We start from the raw sequence: 22,398 nt of genomic DNA, 5'->3' as shown, positions 1-22,398 counted from the left end.
CTTGCATTATGTTTTATTATACACAAACAGTCACTATATCATAAGGGAAGAATATGGTTTACACATAATCTCTGAGATTTATGTAGGTAAGAAACAATTATAGGGAGTCAACCTTCCTGTTTTTTGCTGCTGTTGTTTTGAAAAAGTGGTTAAATATCCAAAATATGGTCGGTCCATTATATGTTTGTTTCCATTTTAAATCCAACACACATGAATTCTAAAATGTTGTGTTATTTTTAATTGATTCTCGGGGACTAATACAGTACTGAAGTAGTAATAGTTCAGTCTAAGAAATCCTTTTAAATAGTCTACCTTCAATTGACACTTTTTAATATATTGCCACTAAACCTATCCACATACATATACTGTTGTGATAATTGATTTCATTTGTATTACCTTTCTCCATTCCTTTCAGGTTCTGCAGCAGATTTTCCTGTATCCAGCTCCAGTCTGCGGGATGTAGAAAATATTCATGGAACACTGAGATCAGAGGTAAAAAAAATAAATCTGTAAAAGCACACTGAAAAAAATAACACCTGTTCTTAAACCTGGACTTCTTGGCCTATTTTCACTACAGTAGAATGCTGGTTTAAATTGGATTTAGGATTCTTTTATTTGACGATTCAGTTTACTTGTTTCCCCTTCTAGAATGAGAGGCTGAAGAAGGCTTATAATGATATGGAAGAAAAGCATGAAGCAGCAGAGCTTCAAATAAAGCAACAGTCCATAGAATACCGGAATCAGCTACAGCAGAAAGAGGTATAAAGTGACACAGAAATTGTTGTTCAGCATGGATGTGTACATTGATTGATTCATTAGATTTATAAGTTTTCACCCTAAGGGTTGGTGATCAAGGATTTTGTGTGTATGTGCGCACTACTGTTTCTTTTATTGAAATATAATATCAATGGCTTTTTGTCTGAGTTAAGCTGCACTGGCTACCCACAATTTGCTTACCCAGTCAAATTTTTTGTCACTAAAGAAATAGGGATAATTGTTGAATCAGCTCTTCATATACTTCTTGAATTGTTTCAGTGTTGGTGGAATTTCAATGAAGGACTAAAGCACAGAAATACGTTATGAATGTCATTTTATGTTTGCCCTAATCCCAGAGTGGTTTTCCTTCTCCAGGAGACAGTAGCGTAGCATAGACCCTTTCCTGCTTTATTACAATCTCTGAAGTCTTCCACTCAGATGGGAATACTTTTATCAGGTGATAGGTAAATTCTGAGATTATTTGTTCCTTCATACTGAATCTTACATGTAACTGTGTCCTGTCTATTTAGGTGGAGATCAGCCATCTTAAAGCCAGGCAGAATACACTGCAGGAGCAACTGCGGAAGGTGCAGTCAGCTGCTCAGTCAGCACAGTTAGGAGCTGCTGCCTCTCCATCAACCACTCCATCAGCTTCCTTTGTCCCTATGGTTAGACATAGTTCTTCTGGTTTTCAAGGAGATGACATGGACTTCGGAGATGTGATCTGGTCCCAACAAGAAATAAACAGACTATCAAATGAAGTTTCTAGGCTTGAATCGGAAGTGGACCATTGGAAACAGATTGCACAGGTGGATCACTTTCCTGTGTTACGTACAAGTGTTCTGAATTTATAACACTTTTTGAGTTAACTGGTAATAAAACCCATGCTACAGTCCCTCCTGGGGTGGAAGATTTGTCAGGAATTAGATAACTATTCTGGGCTTTTCCATTAAATGAGATATTATTGGCTTCCTTATTTCTAAAACTGGGTAATTCTTTATAATATATATAAATACATGAATGGCAGAAGTGTGGTGACAGTGTCCAACTTTCTCTTACAAATCATGGAGTGCAAAGCTCTGCAAGATTGTGGTGGAACTGCATTTAGCCTTGAATGCTTGGGTTGTAAAGCTCTGAAAAGCACACGCTTGCTTCATTCAAGCTCTCAGGTGTTGTGGTTTGATGTTTGTGACATGTCAAAGTGGATAGAAATGTATGTCAACTTTGAATCTTATGTATGCAGCTTTGTTCTTTTGACAAAGGGGATCCAAAGCAGATCAGTTATATGTATTTATTGGAGAATTTTTTTAAAAAGAAACATAAATGTGAATATCTAAAATGCTGTTTTACTATGTATTGCATTCGAATATCAGTGCTTTTTTCTAATCTTCTCTCTCTCTTCCTTAGAAATATGTGGTATATTATTGGCTGAGAGATGTTAACATTTAAGCTGATAAATAATAGACTAAGCTATGATTTGAATGTAGATTCTTCTGGCATTCTGTTCACTGGATTACATTGAATTATAGAATTAACCTATTTCTTAATCTTATTCTTGGGTTTAATTCAGCTCAGTCATACTCTGATTATCATAGAATCATAGAATGGTAGAGTTGGAAGGGACCCCAATGCAGGAATCTCAACTAAAGCATCCATGACAGATGGCGGTCCAGCATTAGACCCATTTAAATCAATAGACGGCTAACTTAAAGACAACTCTAAAAAATTTAAATCTAATAAACTTATGACTGATTTCTATGTTGCTTCTACTACATGCAATTCTTCAAACATTTAGTGGGTGGTATCCGTTGGTAACATTATTCTTGCACAATGGACTTCCTTTTGTACAAATGACACTTTCCCTCCCTCCCCTACCCCATGGAGCCCTCCATGTGCCTGGTGGGATTTCTGATAATGATGATGATGATGATGATTTTTTTAAAAAAATAATAATAAAAAATTATACCCTGTCCATCTGGCTGGGTTTCCCCAGCCACTCTGGGTCGCTTCCAACAAAATATTTAAAATACAATAAAACATTAAAACATTAAAAACTTCCATAAACAGGGCTGCCTTCAGATGTCTTCTAAAAGTCAGATAGTTGTTTGTTTCCTTGACATCTGAGAGAGTTCCACAGGATGGGCTTGCACAAATTTGATTTCCCCTTCTTCCGTTCTCCATCTGCAACCTCCCATATTCTCCCAAAATCTGCTGCAGATCCCATACATTGTAGTTGAATATCTTTCAGCATTTTCAAAACTAAAAGTTTTCTCTCCCTGTTATTTAGTTTTCCAAAGCAGAAGGAGCAAATAATACAGATCAGAATGAAATCGGCAAGCTGCAAAATATTATCAAGGTAAGACTATTTTAATAAATAAGTCCTCTTACTTTACATTTTCTGTTAATCCTCTTTCAATTTGTAAATATTCACATAAAACAAGATATTCACGTCCTTAACTATGGACAAACTACGATTAAAGGTGAGGTGGAGAAATTATCTGAGTGAATTAAAACAAGATGTTGTGTTGTTTCTTACAAGTAAACTGTGTTGTTATATTGCGTATATAAAGATATAGTTATAAAATGTGTACCATGCCCAAGTCTTCAGAAGTCTTGCATGAACTATTGCTCACATTAAAAATACAAGACATAATCTGCATCCTGTATCTTAGACAGATGGTGTAACTTTCTTTAAAATGCACATTTTAGGAGCTAAAACAGAACTTGAGTCAAGAAATAGATGAGCATCAACATGAGCTTTCAGTATTACAGGATGCACATCGTCATAAATTAGCAGAAATAAGCCGACGTCATCGAGAAGAACTGGGTGAATACGAGGAACGAATAGAAGAACTTGAGGATCAGTTACAGAAAGGTCTTGTTTATTGGTTTGATGGGAGTTTTTAAATGAATTGTTGATAATCTATTGTCATTGATTCTAGCTCTTGAGAGAACCAAATATGTATGGCATTCAAGAATACAGTGGTGCCTCGCAAGACGAATTTAATTCGTTCCGCGAGTCAATTTGTTTTGCAAAAAATTCGTCTTGCAAATTGCGGTTTCCCATAGGAATGCATTGAAATTTTTTTTTTGCCCATAGGAACGCATTAATTAAATTTCAATGCACTCCTATAGGAAACCGCGATTTACAAGATGAATTTTTCGCAAAACGAATTTGTCTTGTGAGTCACCATCAGATCGCAAGACGCATTCGTCTTGCGAAAAATTTGTCTTGCAGGGCATTCATCTTGCGAGGTACCACTGTACCCTTTATGTGTATGACACTGTGTATGACAATTTGCACATTTATTGGCCTTGGTGCATTTAAATAAGTTGTAAGAACCAATCAAAAGTTCAGAAGAAATTATAATGATGGTTTCCTAGGTATCCTACACTGACTTTTCTGTCTAGATACCTAACCAAGTCTGTGATGGGTTAGCAATCGGTTTTGCCGAGAGGTGGAAAACTTGTTTTGTTCTCACACACGTCTTATTTATTCAATGTGACATTTAACTCTGGACACAGCTGGGCGTGATGCTGGCCATAGGGAATGTAAGATAAAATAAAAATGTGCAGCCTGATTCTGTGCATGTTTACACACACATGCTTTTTAGCATCTGTATTAGGAAAAAGTCATTTTTAAAGTTACCTACATCCTACCTACCTACGTCTGTACATTCAGCAGCCACAGAATTCACATAATGACTAGGTTCACAAACACAGACACAGTGCAGTTCATCTTTGAACACACCCTTTGAACATACCCTTTCTACCTAGCAGGCTCAAAAAGCGTTGGAAGTAGATCCTGGAAATTCCTGTTTCAGCCATCTTTAGGGACATGATCCAACATGCTGGTAAAGCAAAAGCTTCTTAGTCTTTTCTAATAAGAACCATGTCATTGTTTTATGCTTTGCCTATCAGCGTCACCACCAATTTTTATGGTTCATACATAAAGCCAACAGCTTGGGACTAACTCGGCTGCTTCCATATGTAGAGCTGGTACTGCTATAGGTGCCACATAATATTAATTCTGTACTTGTGAGAAATAGATATTTTAGGAACCAGAATAATTGGTCACTTGTAATTGAGCTATGAATGCCAAACAGTGTTAATTAAACCTTTGATTTTTATAATTGATTTTTGACAACATATCTGCTGGAGAAAAAACTGATTTTTCACAGGTTGAAAATACCTGCTATTCCAAAATTATTGTGTTGGATCCAGAGTTACATATATGTAATGGGGCTCATGGAAGGAGTCTTCCCTGCCCCCTCTCTCCACAGCAGCCCCCTGAAATTGTTCCACTAATGGTCAGTGGGTTATTGGGTTTTCCCGAGCGCCCTAGACCACAGCTTACATCTTTCTGCATGGCCCTTCAAACCCTTGATGAAGCATTTTCTGGTGTCTGGTGGTGTGGGAAGGAAAGGCAGACAAGTTGAGTTTTGTCAGCCCCATTATGCATGTTTTGACTCTGGACCCAACCCATTATTACATTTCTTTGGCACGTAGATCTTGTGACTGCCATGGGGAAATGCCCTATATCTGGGAGATGTTACAATTGCATTTTTTCTACTTTATAGTTGGTGCAGCTGCTGACACTTCTTCTGAATGTGACCCACAGAACATTGTGGCTGAATCGACAGCATCACAGCTGAAGGACTTGCAGGATAAAGTAAAAAGTTTAAGTCAACAACTGTCATCAGCAGCAGAAGAGAAAAATATTCTCTGGAAAGAACTTGAATTGGTGAAAACAGAGAAAAGTCAACTAATGCAGGAATATGAAAGACTCAGATCTGATTCCCATAAATTCCAGGCATCTCTTCTTGAAGAACAGGCTGATTTAAAAACACAGGTGGAAGTCCCTAAGTCTGCAGCAGAATCGCTGCAAGCAGAAGTGCTCCGACTACAGCAAGCACTTCTTGGTATGAAGCCACTGTAATGTTGTGTCTAATTTTATTATGTACATATAGTTTTAGGACAATCTTGAAATGCACTTCAAAGAGACATATGAAGAAAGCCCCATGTGAGGATGGGGGTGGGATTTGGCCATTTTCTCTTCGAGTAGTGTCCTCTCATGGAATGCTATTCCAAAATTCCCCTTGACTTTCAGGAATAAGGCTGCTGCCTGGAAAGGAAAGCTGAGGAGTCTGGTTCCTGGCCTAAGTGTATGAAAATGAGTGCCTCTAAGAATATACATACGGTATTAGAGATGTGTATGTTGTTATACTGAAATTCACTTGGCTGCCTTGGTTTCTATCTTATTTCGGAGTGGCTGTCACAGAAATGATGAGTGATAGAAAATAAATAAACAGTAATTACACAATTATTTTTAATGCTAGCTTTTTTGTTTTAACTTGGTAGTATGTAAAATTCCAAAATCGTATCTTTGCTATTATAACCTTAGGTGTTGCCTTTGTATTCTTGTATACTTTCTCCCTTCTCTGTCAGCCAACATGGTGTAGCGGTGGACTCATAATCTGGTGAACCGGGTTCCTGTCTCCGCTCCTCCACATGCAGCTGCTGTGTAACCTTGGGCTAGTCACACTTCTCTGAAGTCTCTCAGCCCCACTCACCTCACAGAGTGTTTGTTGTGGGAGAGGAAGGGAAAGGAGAATGTTAGCCGCTTTGAGACTCCTTCAGGTAGTGATAAAGCGGGATATCAAATACAAACTTCTCCTCCTCCTCTTCCTCCTCCTTCTTCCCTCTAAAAATAATAGCTGTTATTTTTTATTGTTTTTACAGATGCGGAAAATGAAATAACAAGACTAAAAAAATCAGATCAGGTAAACAGATTACTAAATTCTCATGCTTTTACAAATAACCTTCCATAGTATGAAACTGCTCCAACAGCCACACATGCCCTGTGTTGCTTACTTCTGTTTTAATGCAACTGAGAAATAGATAAATGTGAACCCAAATTTATGTGAATACTAGGAGGTTGCTGCAGTTTCCCCAATCTCTGTCAGCGCATAGTAGTATACTATGTCCTCAATGGTACACTGATGGAGAGAGCACAATAGCACAGTATCTTCAGACCTTAAAGGTACACCTGATCGTCCATTCGCGGACGACTCTCAGGTTGCGCGCTCATCTCCCTCTATAGGCCGAGGGAGCCAGTGTTTGTCCGCAGACAGCTTCCAGGTCATGTTGCCAGCATGACTAAGCTGCTTCTGGCGAACCAGAACAGCGCACGGAAACACCATTTACCTTCCCTATTTATCTACTTGTACTTTGACATGCTTTCGAACTGCTAGGTTGGCAGGAGCTGTGACCAAACAACGGGAGCTCACCCCGCCGCAGGGATTCAAACTGCCGACCTTCTGATCGGCAAGCCCTAGGCTCTGTGGTTTAGACCACAGCGACACTTGCGTTCCCCCTCTTCAGACCTTACCAAACAATAAATTGACCAGACAAGGCAAGTTAGTAAGCATTTATGTTCATGCCTTCCCTGATTTAATGTTTGCATCCCCTTAAAAAAAGGGCATCTCATGCTTCCAGAATGTTGTAATTTTTGCAATTCCATAAATTCAGAAATATGTTTATTTCCTAAAGCTGTGTATGAATTGCAAATACACTTAAATCTTTTAATGTAATAAAAGTGGTTTATGCAATATGAAATTTGTGCCCAGGCATGGGGTTGTTTTCTAAGCTTGTTACAAACTGGACAGGAATAACATAAATGGTGCCCTCTCTTTTCAAATGAATAGCATTGTCTTCCCATTTGGCTAATTTAGTACTTTCAGTCATTAAAGTGAATTTTGTGTCTTCCATAAATAATTTCAAAGCCTCTTAAAAAAGACAAAAAACCCAACTGATTGATACTCATGAATATTCTCAAATTGATTTTATCCTATTAAATGTAGGGTCTTTTTTCTGTCTAAATTAAGGAAGGGCTTCAAACAAAACTGGAAAGCTTACAACCAACGTGTGAAAGTGATGCATATGTATCGACTCAAGGACAGAACTTAGAGTTAAATCAGTTAAGACAAGACTTGGAAAGGAAAGAACATGAATTTAATGAAAGTATTGCTGAAAAAGAAACATTAATAGCAGAACTAGAAGAATTGGACAAGCAGAACCAAGAAGCTACCCAGGTAATCTTTTTTTATATTGAATAAACTAAAGGGGTTGGGTGGGTATAAGGATATTCATTATCTGTACTGAAATCTAAAACTATTGGCTGGGTCACTTTTATCAGTATTACTCGTCAGTGAATTTGCTTTGTTGTGCAGAGAAATAATGCAGGTTTTCAGAGAATGCTGGATGGAATATATCAGAGTAGGCCCATTCAGATTAATGGTCATGACTAACTTTGGTTCATTCATTTCAGCGGATCTACTCTTGAGTAAAAGTTAGTTGAATACAACCCTAACTGGTGTTGACATTAATGCTTAATTCAATAACATAATTTCTCTAGTATTTTGAAAAACTAATGATGAAATGATGGTGGTTTTTCCACTCTTCAGGGTGCTTTATAGGTCTGTTTATTTAGCATGTATGGGCTTTCTCTACTTTTTAAACATTTGTTTGTGTTTTATTTTAGCATATGATTATATTAAAAGAGCAGTTAGCCAAGCAGAATGCAGAAACCGCTAATACTGTCAACCAGCTAAAAATGGACACAGAGTCTGAAAAAAGAAAAACATCGAAGCTAGAAGCTGAGAAGCTGGAAATGAGCAAGGAGCTAGAAAGCCAGAGAGAGAAATTGGATCAGTGTACATTTGCACTTAATGATTTGCACATGACTAAACAACACCTGGAAAACAAAATAAAAGAGCTAAAAGAACAGCTAAAAACATCCCAGCGCTGTAGCTCCAAAAATAAGCAGGAAATAGTAGAATTAAAGAAAAACCTAACACAAAGAGAAGAAGAAATTTCTGTACTCCAAAATAAGTTAAGCAAGATAAGTCCAGAATCTAACAGTGGAAGTCAAGAATCTAACAGTAGTTTTCACGTTCAATCATCCAAAGAAAGGGAAGCAGAATTTTCAAAGCTGAATGAGCAAATTTCAGAAAATAAACTAATAAATACAGACTTGGAGAAATGTATTTCAACGCTTCAGATGGAAAAGGAAAAGCTTCAAATGGCTTGTGAAGAACTGAAACAGCAGTTACAGGAAGCTAGTAGTGAGAAGAGTAAGATCGCTTTTGAAAAAGATACCACGGTGGAAGCTTTGAAACTAGAAAAAAGGCGGCTAGAAAATGAACTAAGTCAAACTGAAAGCCAGTTGTTGGAACAGGCTCATAATTATGAGCAAACCATTGAGGAGCTGTCTAATGCACGTAACATGAATACCACGGTGTTACAGTTTGAACACGAACGCTTAGTTAAACTCAACCAAGAGAAAGACTTTGAGATAGCAGAACTCAAGAGGAGCATTGAACAGATGGAAGCTGACCATGAGGAAACCAAAGAGATGTTAACGACTAGTTTAGCTGGGCAAAAACAACTGACGGAGCTCATAAAAGAGAAAGAAGTGTTGGTTGAAAAATTTAAAACCAGGGCTTCTGAACTAGAGCAGCAGCATGAAGATTATATTAAGGACTCCAAAAGATTTGACATTTTAAAACAAAGTTTAGAAGAAAAGGAGAAAAGCCTTTCAACCATGAAAGAAGAGAACAATCATTTGAAAGAAGAAATTGAACGAGTGAAAGACCAGCAGAGTAGGTTGTCCTCTTTGGCTGAGCCCAAAACCCTAGATATTATCACTGAACTTGAAGCAGAAGTAACACAATTAACTCTGCATAAAAATAATCTTGAAGACGAAGTAAAACTTAACAAAAGAACGGTTGAGGATCAGAATCAGAAAATGGCCCAACTTCAACATTCCCTGCAGGAGTATAAAAAGGAGATTGAGGAGTCCAAATTTCAATGTGAACAAATGAGCATCACACACAAACAGGTGTGCTTGGAAAAGGATGAGGAAATCAAAAGCTTGCAGCGGACAATAGAACAAATTAAAAACCAGTTGCATAATCAGAGAACAGTCATTCAGCCAGATCCTCCTGCTCTCTTTCAAGAAACCAAAGTTCAGACACTTAATGGTGAAAATGGAAATGAGAAGCATGACTTATCTAAAGCTGAAATTGAAAGGCTGGTGAAAGGCATCAAGGAGAAAGAAATGGAGATCAAACTTCTGAATGAAAAGAATGTCTTGCTAAGTAGACAAATTGATCAGCTATCCAAAGATGAAGTTGGCAAGCTCACACAAATCATCCAAGAGAAAAACTTAGAGATACAAACTCTCCATGCAAGGGTTTCATCTCCATCTTATGGGCAGGATATTATTTACCTTCAGCAGCAATTACAGGCCTATGCCATGGAAAGGGAGCAAGTGCTGGCAGTTCTTAGTGAAAAGACTAGGGAGAACAGTCAGTTAAGAACAGAATATCACAAGATGATGGACATTGTAGCAGCTAAGGAAGCAGCTCTGAAAAAGCTTCAGGAAGAAAATCAAAAACTAGCCAATGAATTTGAAAACAGCAGCCAAGATATGTCCCGAGAAACTATTAAGAACTTGTCCCGGATCATTCGAGAGAAAGATATTGAGATTGATGCTTTAAGTCAAAAATGCCAAACTTTATTGACCGTCCTCCAGACATCCAGCGTGGATGGAGGCAATGAGTTAGGAGGGATTAACAGCAATCAGTTCGAGGAGCTTTTACAGGAACGCGATAATTTGAAACAGCAAGTGAAGAAAATGGAAGAGTGGAAGAAACAAGTAATGACCACTGTCCAAAATATGCAACATGAGTCTGCTCATCTCCAAGAGGAACTGCAAAGGCTTCAAACACAGATCTCCATGGATAGTGAGAACAATTCTCAGCTGCAGATAGAGTATAATGGCTTGATTCAAGGCTATGAACAAAATGAGAGAAAGCTGAAAACATTTAGCCAAGAATTAGCACAAGTTCAGCATAGCATAGGAGAGCTGAACAACACCAGGGATTTTATTCTGGGGAAACTTGATATGGTAACACCTCCTCTGCCAGTAAAGTCTACCACTGCTTCACAGTCATCGGAGACTTCCAACAGTGCTGCTTCTCAGATGTTTACTAGTGACTCCAAACCACTAAATGAGGAACTGGAGCGCATGAGTAAAGCACTGGAAGAAAAAGATTCAACTATCCGAACTCTGCAGGAGAATAATCAGAGGCTGTCTGATTCTATGGCTGCATCATCAGAGATGGAAAGAAAGGGTCAAGAGGGGTCTGAATTTGAGATAAAGCACTTGAAGGAGAAGTGTGATGTCCTGCAGAAGTCACTTAGGGAAAAAGACCTGTTAATAAAATCAAAAAGTGATCAGTTGCTTTCTCTCAGTGAAAATCTTAGTAATAAAGAGAACGAAAATGAACTGCTGAAGCAAGGTTTAACTAACCTAAAGGAGAGAACTCTGATTTTAGAAATGGACATCCGTAAATTAAAAGAAGAAAATGATAGAATAGTGGCAAAATGCAAGGAGAAAGAAACCGAGTTTAGAGCGCTACAGGAGACTAACCTGCAGTTCTCAATGATGTTGAAGGAGAAGGAATTTGAGTCTAGTTCCATGAAGGAGAAGGCTTTTACGTTTGAAAAACTGTTGAAAGAGAAAGAGCAGGTATGTGATGAGTTGAATTTTTGCTTGTTTTGTTCAAGGTCAAAGGGAGAAAGGTGTGATTGCTATTAAGACATGCAATGCTAATTTTCGTTATCTGGCGCAGGGTCCCAATTGCATATGCAGAATTCCAGGAAGGATGTCAGTAGGTTTCTAGACATTCTTGCTTGAGAAATGTCTATACTTTTGCAGAGGCTGAAAACTAAGGAACATCTTCAGGTCTCCTGAGGAAAAGACTTGTATCAGTTTTTAAATATTCATATATTTTAGAATGTAAAGTTTGTAAATGAGGAAAGATGCAAATTCTAGTGGAGATCTGATTTGCAATGCAATCTTATGCATATGTACTCAGATGTAATTCAACAGTGTTCAGTAGGGGCTTATGCATAGATAAGTGTTCACGGGGTTGCCAGCCTTAGTTTAATTCTCAAATTTATCACCATACTTCCACATTTATATCCTTTCAAGTTCCCTGTCACAGTGCTGCACCTTTAACATTAAAAGAAGATAGAGCTTCAAAATGCAATAACCTCTCTTTATTTTTATTTTTGGAAGGGGAAAGCAGGAGAGCTGAACCAGCTGTTAAATGAAGCAAAATCAATGCAGGAAAAGGCTGTTGCTTTTCAGCAGGAGAGAGATAAAGTCATGTTAGCACTCAAGCAGAAACAAATGGAGACTAGTGCCCTACAGAATGAGGTATGCAAGAGTTGCCAACCTTTGGGGGCTTGTGAGAATATTTGCAAACTGAACAAACTCTTGGGTGTCACACCCACCCCTAATCCAAGTACACACTGCGGCCAGGTCTGTAGGTTGCAATATAATGCTCCTTGCAGGCTTAATTGCGGGTGGGGAAGCAGGGGACTCTGGGCACCAGGGAAAGTCTCCGTAGAAACATGTGGCACCATCGAAGGATGAAAATTGAGTGAGTGAAAGAGTGGGTAGCTGAGGGTGAATAAGAAAAGCTGAAGCAACGTGTCCTCAATTAATTACACAGATACAGCATTTACGTGATAAGGAGCAGCGTCTGAATCAAGAATTGGAGAGATTGCGCAATCACCTTTTAGAAAGGGAAGACACTTCCACACGAGAAGCTTTAGCAGCTGAGGATCGGGAATCTAAGCTTAAAAAGAAGGTCCAGGTTTTGGAAGAAAAGCTGCAGTTTTCATCAACTGCAGTGGAGAATGCCAGGTATTAACTTTGCTTCCTTTAGCCTTATTGGTACCCAGAATCCTAGTCAGCAGCTAGTTTTGTTGAAATGTTTTGTCCAGACATCCTATTGAGATGGGCGATGATGTGAGAACACCCTTGTATGCTTTTGTCCAGAAGTCCTGCTGGCACTTCCTTTGCTCTCTTTCAGAAAGTAATTAAAGTGTCAGACGCGGGTGGCACTGTGGGTTAAACCACAGAGCCTAGGGCTTGCCGATCAGAAGGTCGGCGGTTCGAATCTCCGCGACGGGGTGAGTTCCCGTTGCTCGGTCCCAGCTCCTGCCAACCTAGCAGTTCGGAAGCACGTCAAAGTGCAAGTAGATAAATAGGTACTGCTACAGCGGGAAGGTAAACGGTGTTTCCATGTGCTGCTCTGGTTCGCCAGAAGCGGCTTTGTCATGCTGGCCACATGACCTGGAAGCTGTATGCCAGCTCCCTTAGAATCATAGAATCATAGAGTTGGAAGAGACCACAAGGGCCATCCAGTCCAACCCCCTGCCAAGCAGGAAACACCATCAAAGCATTCTTGACATATGGCTGTCAAGTCTCTGCTTAAAGACCTCCAAAGAAGGAGACTCCACCACACTCCTTGGTAGCAAATTCCCCTGCCGAACAGCTCTTACTGTCAGGAAGTTCTTCCTAATGTTTAGGTGGAATCTTCTTTCTTGAAGTTTGAATCCATTGCTCCGTGTCCGCTTCTCTGGAGCAGCAGAAAACAATCTTTCTCCCTCCTCCATATGACATCCTTTCATATATTTGAACATGGCTATCATATCACCCCTTAACCTTCTCTTCTCCAGGCTAAACATACCCAGCTCTCTAAGCCGTTCCTCATAAGGCATCGTTTCCAGGCCTTTGACCATTTTGGTTGCCCTCTTCTGGACACGTTCCAGCTTGTCAGTATCCTTCTTGAACTGTGGTGCCCAGAACTGGACACAGTACTCCAGGTGAGGTCTGACCAGAGCAGAATACAGTGGTACTATTACTTCCCTAGATCTAGATGCTATACTCCTATTGATGCAGCCCAGAATTGCATTGGCTTTTTTAGCTGCTGCATCACACTGCTGACTCATGTCAAGTCTGTGGTCTACCAAGACTCCTAGGTCCTTTTCACATGTACTGCTCTCAAGCCAGGTGTCACCCATCCTGTATTTGTGCCTTTCATTTTTTTTGCCCAAGTGTAGTACCTTACAAGGTGCTACACCCAATATGCCAGAAAGTTTGGAAAACTCAGCAATGGCCAGAGGATTGGAGAAGATCAGTCTACATCCCAATTCCAAAGAAGGGCAGTGCCAAAGAATGCTCCAACTACCGCACAATTGCGCTCATTTCACACGCTAGCAAGGTTATGCTTAAAATTCTACAAGGCAGGCTTAGGCAGTATGTGGACCGAGAACTCCCAGAAGTGCAAGCTGGATTTCGAAAGGGCAGAGGAACCAGAGACCAAATAGCAAACATGCGCTGGATTATGGAGAAAGCTAGAGAGTTCCAGAAAAACGTCTACTTCTGCTTCATTGACTATGCAAAAGCCTTTGACTGTGTCGACCACAGCAAACTTTGGCAAGTTCTTAAAGAAATGGGAGTGCCTGATCACCTCATCTGTCTCCTGAGAAATCTCTATGTGGGACAAGAAGCTACAGTTAGAACTGGATATGGAAAAACTGATTGGTTCAAAATTGGGAAAGGAGTACGACAAGGTTGTATATTGTCTCCCTGCTTATTTAACTTATATGCAGAATTCATCATGCGAAAGGCTGGACTAGATGAATCCCAAGCCGGAATTAAGATTGCTGGAAGAAATATCAACAACCTCAGATATGCAGATGACACAACCTTGATGGCAGAAAGTGAGGAGGAATTAAAAAACCTTTTAATGAGGGTGAAAGAGGAGAGCGCAAAATATGGTCTGAAGCTCAACATCAAAAAAACCAAGATCATGGCCACTGGTCCCATCACCTCCTGGCAAATAGAAGGGGAAGAAATGGAGGCAGTGAGAGGTTTTACTTTCTTGGGCTCCTTGATCACTGCAGATGGTGACAGCAGTCACGAAATTAAAAGACGCCTGCTTCTTGGGAGAAAAGCAATGACAAACCTAGACAGCATCTTAAAAAGCAGAGACATCACCTTGCCGACAAAGGTCCGTATAGTTAAAGCTATGGTTTTCCCAGTAGTGATGTATGGAAGTGAGAGCTGGACCATAAAGAAGGCTGATCGCCGAAGAATTGATGCTTTTGAATTATGGTGCTGGAGGAGACTCTTGAGAGTCCCATGGACTGCTAGAAGATCAAACCTATCCATTCTTAAGGAAATCAGCCCTGAGTGCTCCCTGGAAGGACAGATCGTGAAGCTGAGGCTCCAATACTTTGGCCACCTCATGAGAAGAGAAGAATCCTTGGAAAAGACCCTGATGTTGGGAAAGATTGAGGGCACTAGGAGAAGGGGACGACAGAGGACGAGATGGTTGGACAGTGTTCTCGAAGCTACGAACATGAGTTTGACCAAACTGCGGGAGGCAGTGGAAGACCGGAGTGCCTGGCGTGCTATGGTCCATGGGGTCACGAAGAGTCGGACACGACTAAACGACTAAACAACAACAACAACAACAGTACCTTACATTTCTCCTTGTTAAAATTTATCTTGTTTGCTTTGGCCCAGTTGTCTAATCTGTTAAGGTCATTTTGAAGTGTGATCCTGTCCTCTGGGGTATTAGCCACCCCTCCCAATTTGGTGTCGTCTGCAAACTTGCTCAGGATGCCCTCAAGCCCATCATCCAAGTCATTGATAAAGATGTTGAATAAGACTGGGCCCAAGACAGAACCCTTGGCCAATAACGCGAGATGAGCGCCGCAACCCCAGAGTTGGTCACAACAGGACCTAATGGTCATGTGTCCCTTTACCCTTTACCTATACTACAGTCACCATGCTCAGACTTTTAACTGCAACATAGGGCCCGCTCATACATTTTTATCATTCATATTATTCCATCCTTTCTGCCTGCCTTCCCTCCTTCTCTAAAGGCAAAAGGGAATGCTGGTGCCCAGAAGAGCTTATAATTAGGGTAATGCCTGAAAAAGAAAGGGGGAAAGAAATGGTTTGCAAGGGAATTCGAAACAGGGTTGGGTGAAAGTCCTGATATTTTCAACTAGATCACGGGTCGTCAACGTTTTTATACCTACCGCCCACTAACACATCTTTCTTGATGGTAAAATTTCCTTACCGCCCACCAGTGCTCAGTGGAAGGAGGATTCAGCTTGTACCCTGGACCCCCCTACCGCCCACCTGGAATCCTGAAACGCCCACTAGTGGGCGGTAGGGACCAGGTTGACAACCCCTTAACTAGATGGTGCATCAATAATAGGATAATTCATACCTTAATGCCTGGTAGAGAGAGGTGTTTTATTCTTTAGGGTGGGACCTGAAGGGCCTTGCTTGATCTATACATGTGGTAAAGCACAAGAAAGGCTATAAGTGCTAGAGGCTTTCAGATTAGACAGAGAACATGAAAGAGGTTTTATAAAATGGTGTGGAGAAAATAGAGAGCAAAAGGGGATTTTCCTTCATAGCACTAGAACTTGCGGCCTGACAATGAAAGTGATTGGCTGATGGATCAGGATGGATCAAAGAAAGCAACAGACCTCATTTATGGAATACTTGCCGATGGTCACTGGCTAGATTATTTGAAAAGGAGCTAAGTGGAACCTCCATCTTAAGAGGTGAATCACATCTGACTGCTGGTTGTTGAGGAGCAATAGGAAGAGAGGACCATTGCCTCCATACCCTTTTTCTTGTCCTGGAAGTTCTCAGCTGGCCATTGAAAGAAGCAGGATGCTAGCCTTTACTGTCCCTGTTGGTTTGATGCAGCTGAGCTGTTACGGACTTCTCGACTTCCTCATTCAAATAGCAGAAACATACAAGTGGCAAAGCACTTGCTTTCTCATTGGCCCTTTAAAATTTGTACCTTTATTTGTATTTTCCATAAAGTATACAATCGAAACAATCCAAGAAAAGAAAAAACATTTAACTGACAATACACTTGCTTCTTTAGAGCCCAGCTTAGTATCTCATAATTTATTTAATATTTGACTATAAAAACTGGCATTTCTGTTGAGTGATGTCACTTTAATCTGGGGGTCCCCAAACTAAGGCCCGGGGGCCGGATGCGGCCCAATCACCTTCTAAATCCGGCCCGCAGACGGTCCGGGAATCAGCATGTTTTTACATGAATAGAATCTGTCCCTTTATTTAAAATGCATCTCTGGGTTATTTGTGGGGCCTGCCTGGTGTTTTTACATGAGTAGAATGTGTGCTTTTATTTAAAATGCATCTCTGGGTTATTTGTGGGGCATAGGAATTCGTTCATTTTTTTTTTCAAAATATAGTCCGGCCCCCCACAAGTTCTGAGGGACAGTGGACCGGCCCCCTGCTGAAAAAGTTTGCTGACCTCTGCGAGTTTAATCCCTCTTTTCCCCTGGGTTATAATAAGTCTGAAGAGAATGAAATACCTATATATAGCTAGAATTGCTTCCAGAAGAGAGTAGTTTGTTTTTCTAATAACAGTCTAACAACAAAATTTGATTAACTTCTTTAAAACTTTTTCGAAAGAAAGAAGAAAATTGTAAGCTCTTCTTCCTGCAAATAACATCTGCAGGAACTGATTTCATGTTTATATTTTGAAGCCGAGGTGACAACTGCCAAATATCCAGACCCCTGAAAGATCCAGGGGCAGCAGAAGTTAAGGGTTTTTTGGTGTGTGTTTTTCAAATAACTTGGTTGATTTTACATATTTTACTTCAAGCCACCAGGCTAGCATGCAGGTGGAATCCTTGCAAGAGCAGTTGAACTTTGTTACCAGGCAGAGAGATGAAACTGTCTTGCAGCTAACAATTTCTCAAGACCAAGTGAAACAGTATGCTGTGTCCCTGGCCAACCTGCAGATGGTGCTAGAGCAGTTTCAGCAGGGTAAGTTAACTTGCATTTATACTAGCTTATTTAAAAAATATAGTTAATAGTATTTTGGTGATAAAACTGAGCTATTCTCCCAGGTATCTGCTCTTCATAATTAGGCTTCTATTTTTTAAAATGCATACATACATACATCTATATATATAAAAATGTAAACTGGGCATGTGGGTGTGTCTCCACTTTTCTCCGAAACCCCTTGACCGATTGCGTTCAAATTTGGACACAACATCCCATGTGAATATGAGAGTGACCCCATACTGTTTCCTTAGACAGATGTCACACCTACACCAGGTAAAAAACCCCAAACCCCGTGTTCCAGAACTCACAACTCGCCCTAAAGTGCATGCTGGGAAAAAGAAGTCAGAAGCTGTGTCTCCGAGGGCAGGGCCAAATCATGATGTCACCCCCAGACAGGCTATAACCACCAAAACGGCCAATACCCCTTAAAGGCAGACTGTGGGAGACAGCCCGACCCCCACCGCCGCCGCACGCACCCCACGAGCCAACCCAGCCCCCTGTTTCCGCTGCCACAAACCGGACCCCGCCGGCACTACAACAACCCCACAAGGCAGGCCAGGCCCAACGGTCACCGCTGCCGCCGCTGCCCAAACCCCACCCGCCCACGACACAGCAACCCTGAGCCACCCGCTGCTGCCGCTGCCACAAACCACACCTCGTTGCTGCTGCAAAAACCAAGCAAGGCAGCCCAGGCCGAAAACAACCACACACCCCGCCGTTGCCTCCCCCCCCCCCAATGCCGATTACCTGACATACAGGCCAGGATACACCGACACCGGAACCGGGGGAATTGCAGGGATGCGCAGGGGTGGGTGGGTAGGGCAGTCACAAGGATGAGCCAGGGTGGGAGAAGGAGGGGGGTACAGGGTGGGGACTGGGACCAGTCACAGGGATGTGCCAGGGGATGGGGTAAGGACGGGGAGCGATGGCTCATGGGTCGGGACAGGGTGGGGATAGTCACAGGGATGAACTGGGGGTGGGGGGAGGGGGCAGAATAGGTATTGGGTCGGGACAGAGTGGGGGCAGTCACAGGGATGACCCACAGCAACGCGTGGCCAGGCCAGCTAGTACATATATAAAAATAAAAGTACATACTGTATTTTATTTTTAGAAGAGAAAGCTATGTATTCAGCCGAGCTACATAAACACCAAAGGCAGACTGAAGAATGGAAGAAAAAAACAGAGCAACTAGAAGATAAAGTAGTTTCATTGCAGGTAATGTTTGAAATGGTTCTATAATGCAGCCTCGTTTCTTTTAACTTTTAACTGGCATGGCAAAATAACCACAGCAGCAGCGGACAGCAGCGGACAGATGGGAAAGGGTGGAAGGCAGCAGAAATAAGATACTAGATTATTTCTATAGAAAGGTATGAGGAAATATTGGGGGAAAGGATTTGAGAGAGGAATAGAATCTGCCTGATCATGCTGTTAAATATTTTCTGCATGCCAAGACCAAAATTCTTCCCATAGGGGAGGAACATGATTTTTGGAAAGGTGTATGCCTTGAGAGTTTGAAAATAGGTGGTAGACCTGCAGTAAATCAAACTGCAGTCACAATTTTATATAAATAAAGGGTCAGCCCTACCATGCAGTGAGGTGAAGTGAACTATTTAAGGCCGTCCCAGCAGGTGTAGAATACAAGACCCAGAGTTCTTAGTAAGATGCCAGAAATTACGTTCAGCTCTATTAATCACATATGGTAAGAATTCACCCATTTTGGTGGCATCACTCAAGGAATATAATGCTTAAAGGAAACTTTAAAAAGTTTGACCTGAGTTATACTGGTATGTATGTGTTTAATCCATTTGGCTAGCCTGATTATAAACTCTGTTCTGCTGTATTGGTAGCATAGTTATCACAGTATATGGTTGCTATGATGATCTACCTCATCTTACAGGAAAACCTGGAGGAAGCAAACGCAGCATTACAATCTGCATCAAGGCTAGCAGAGCAGCTAGATCTTAAAGAGGATCAAATTGAGGACCTTAAAAAACAAGGTAACAGAATTTGGTAGCAATGCACCAAAACCGGAAGGTATCTTTGTTGGCCTATAAGAAAAATTACAAAATGCATTTTGGGGGCAGTGCCTTTTACTAGGCCAACAAAAATGTCGCAAAACAGTGTGCAAGCTTTCAAGACCTCCAAAATTCTTCATCAGGCTAGATCAGGCATCCCCAAACTGTGGCCCTCCAGATGTTTTGGCCTACAACTCCCATGATCCCTAGCTAACAGGACCAGTGGTCAGGGATGATGGGAATTGTAGTCCAAAACATCTGGAGGGCCAAAGTTTGGGGATGCCTGGGCTAGATGGTAAACAGGAGGCCTTGGCGCAAACCGAAGCCTGCATAACACCTAGCAGAGCCTCACTTGTATGTCTGCTTCCTTCTCTCACATTCCATCAACACTGCGGCTCCACCGGTGCAGTGGACTGTGCTGCATGCAATGGAGCTTCTTCATCTTTTGTCCCCTTCAACCTCCCATGCACCCTCAAAACCAACTCTAGAGGGTTAGGGGACGCTCTGGAGCAGAATCGGGGTGGGAGGAAAGGAAACGTCAATCTTGTTGTACCAGTGGAACCCCACTGGTGCAGCATTGGATGCAGCCCTTAAACTTTTGCCAAATGCAGACATATGGCTTCACCCCCTCCTCACCAGTTTTTAATCTGCATCTCTGGAGATACTAAAGCCAGCTGCTTACCGGTTCTCTCTCCATCGTAAGGTAAAACACACAGGTTCCTGGGCAAGTGGAAGAAGGAACAAATACAAGCTAATGCTCTACTGTAGATCATTTTTTGGTGGTGTACTAGATAGAGTTCCAAATGCAGCTCTATATCATATACGTACATACCGGTATACATATACAGCCATTTTTGTGTGCACCCGAACATAAATCTTACTCTGAACTACTCAACAGAAAAGTTTGTCAGAAATTCAACAACATTGCAAGGGTGAACTTTTAGCCAGTTTGGTGATTCAGTCTAGGAAAACACCAGTGGAGTTCCAGTCATGCAACAGGCTTTCTGAGTCCTCTTCCACTGCAGCCTCCTGTGACCCCTGGAAGTCTGCTTTTGAAGGCCAAGGGTGCCTCTGAAATGACATGGGATTCAGGCCCCAGGAGTTGGAATGGCAGGCAGCATGGAGAACACTGCACAAAGGAAGTGCCTTTCCAATCACACAAGGCTTTGGATCTGTATTATCCTATATTCCTCATGTTAAGAGAATTCAAAGTTCTTACTTTTAAATCAGTCATTCAACTAAATTGCAAGTGGTTCAACTAATACCTGCCTGGAAGGTGGAAGGTTCCCAAATGGGACCAACATTCCCAGGGAGAGAAAAGTTTCATTGTCAGAATGAGCATACTGGAGCATTGTGTAATTGTAGAGAAGGGATTGGGGTATTCACATGCTGTGTTGTGTGTATGAACAGAGAGGAGAGACTGACGACCTGCCATGACTTCACCTGATTTGTAGTCTCTGGTTTGGCTCTTGTTTTTCCAGTTTCCCTGGATGGGCGGGGTATAAATAATAAATTACTATATATTTCCTTAGCTATATTCACTTGAACATGTGCAGTCCCTGATAACAACAGTGGACTATATTCCAGAGATGCCATACTTGTCTTGGCTGTAGGCCCCCTCCATAGCTAAACAGCAGTGGAATATCACGGACCTTTTTTTTGAACAAACTATGAGCAGAATCAAAATAGGAGATTTATGGGGATAATAATAAATGGCCTACCTTACAGAGTTGCAAAGATTACTGAGCTAATATGCACAAAAATGTTTTCAGCACTTTAAAGCCTAGTGTAGAAGCCATTTTGGCATATAAGCTATATATTTGTATGTGTGCTATGTTACTAAGTAGTGTGGAGCCACAATGAAGTTAAATGCTGTTTTTCTCCAGAGAGGGCTCATGAATTCGCTTTTCCAAAAACAATTAGATCCTCTGATTTGCTTACAAATTCACTCACGTGCCAACAATAATGTAAATTGTAAAATTAAGGTGCCCTCTTTCCCTGCTGTGCCTTGTACGCATAAATCCAGTCTACAGAATCTCATGTTGGGTTTGCTTACAATGTAAACTTCCGGGGGGGGGGGGCCTGGTAAGCACTCCAAAGTTTTGATTAAATGCTTTTGTAATGTATTTTCTTTAACACGCAACTTGGCCAGACAGTAGAAGGATTTGCCAGGAGAAACCTTTTTTCTTTCTTTTTTTCTTTCGTTTTTGCCTTGTGACAGAATTTGAAATGAAATATAAGCCAGTTTAAGATTAATGGTTTCTTGATAGGACAGCCCAATGGTATTAATAGGGACTTCTATTTTAGCAAAACGTAATTAAGGCTCTTTTTGTGGGAAAATTATTTATAACTTAGTCGTGCCTTAATAGACACTTCTCATAATACGTGCTGGAGAATTAATATCATCAGCCAATCCAAACATACTGCCAAACCCTATGGATCCTTCATCATGCAAATCTATAATTGTGTCTCCCTTCTGCTTTCATGTTATGGGGAGTTACTTTTTTATTTTAATGTGATGCTCAATTAACCATTGGATTTGCAAAAATAGCCCTTGGAGTTCTGTCAGGTCCCTGTGGCCTGCTCTTTTGAATGTCTCTGAGTAACAAGGCACGACCTAAAGGTAGTAGCACTTGTGCACATTTCTGGAGATTGGTTCACGCAAGGTAGTCCCCATGCAAATCACATCAGTCCTGTGAGCAAGGCTGTGCAAAGATGCTGCTGCAGTATCTATTAAGCTGGGTGAGAGTGTTAAGCACTTGATCTTCGTTTCAGTTTGTAGCCTACCTTATTCCTGATGGCTCAGGGCTGATGACCATTAAAGATGCTCCAAATTTTATATTTTTA

The 22,398-nt window shown here is 41.1% G+C and overlaps 1 protein-coding gene across 2 annotated transcripts in view; it reads left to right on the top strand.

Moving 5' to 3' along the window:
* TRIP11 (thyroid hormone receptor interactor 11) overlaps window positions 1-22,398 on the top strand; it is a 39,739-nt gene that overhangs the window by 5,520 nt on the left and 11,821 nt on the right. Inside the window, exons 2-15 of one of the 2 annotated variants that reach the window (XM_035107268.3) lie at window positions 416-492; window positions 649-759; window positions 1,287-1,565; window positions 3,044-3,112; window positions 3,466-3,631; window positions 5,337-5,678; window positions 6,499-6,539; window positions 7,644-7,850; window positions 8,300-11,353; window positions 11,906-12,046; window positions 12,345-12,538; window positions 17,352-17,515; window positions 18,648-18,751; window positions 19,434-19,533. In XM_035107268.3, the coding sequence (XP_034963159.1) occupies window positions 416-492; window positions 649-759; window positions 1,287-1,565; window positions 3,044-3,112; window positions 3,466-3,631; window positions 5,337-5,678; window positions 6,499-6,539; window positions 7,644-7,850; window positions 8,300-11,353; window positions 11,906-12,046; window positions 12,345-12,538; window positions 17,352-17,515; window positions 18,648-18,751; window positions 19,434-19,533 (5,049 nt within the window). The remainder of the gene's footprint in view (window positions 1-415; window positions 493-648; window positions 760-1,286; window positions 1,566-3,043; window positions 3,113-3,465; window positions 3,632-5,336; window positions 5,679-6,498; window positions 6,540-7,643; window positions 7,851-8,299; window positions 11,354-11,905; window positions 12,047-12,344; window positions 12,539-17,351; window positions 17,516-18,647; window positions 18,752-19,433; window positions 19,534-22,398) is intronic. The other variant, XM_088672774.1, reaches the window with a different exon arrangement.

The sequence above is a fragment of the Zootoca vivipara genome, chromosome 1 (assembly GCF_965207765.1).
Source record: "Zootoca vivipara chromosome 1, rZooViv2.hap1.1, whole genome shotgun sequence".
NCBI lineage: Eukaryota > Metazoa > Chordata > Lepidosauria > Squamata > Lacertidae > Zootoca > Zootoca vivipara.
Note: the sequence above shows the minus strand (reverse complement) of the source record. Positions and strands in the feature narration are given on the sequence as shown.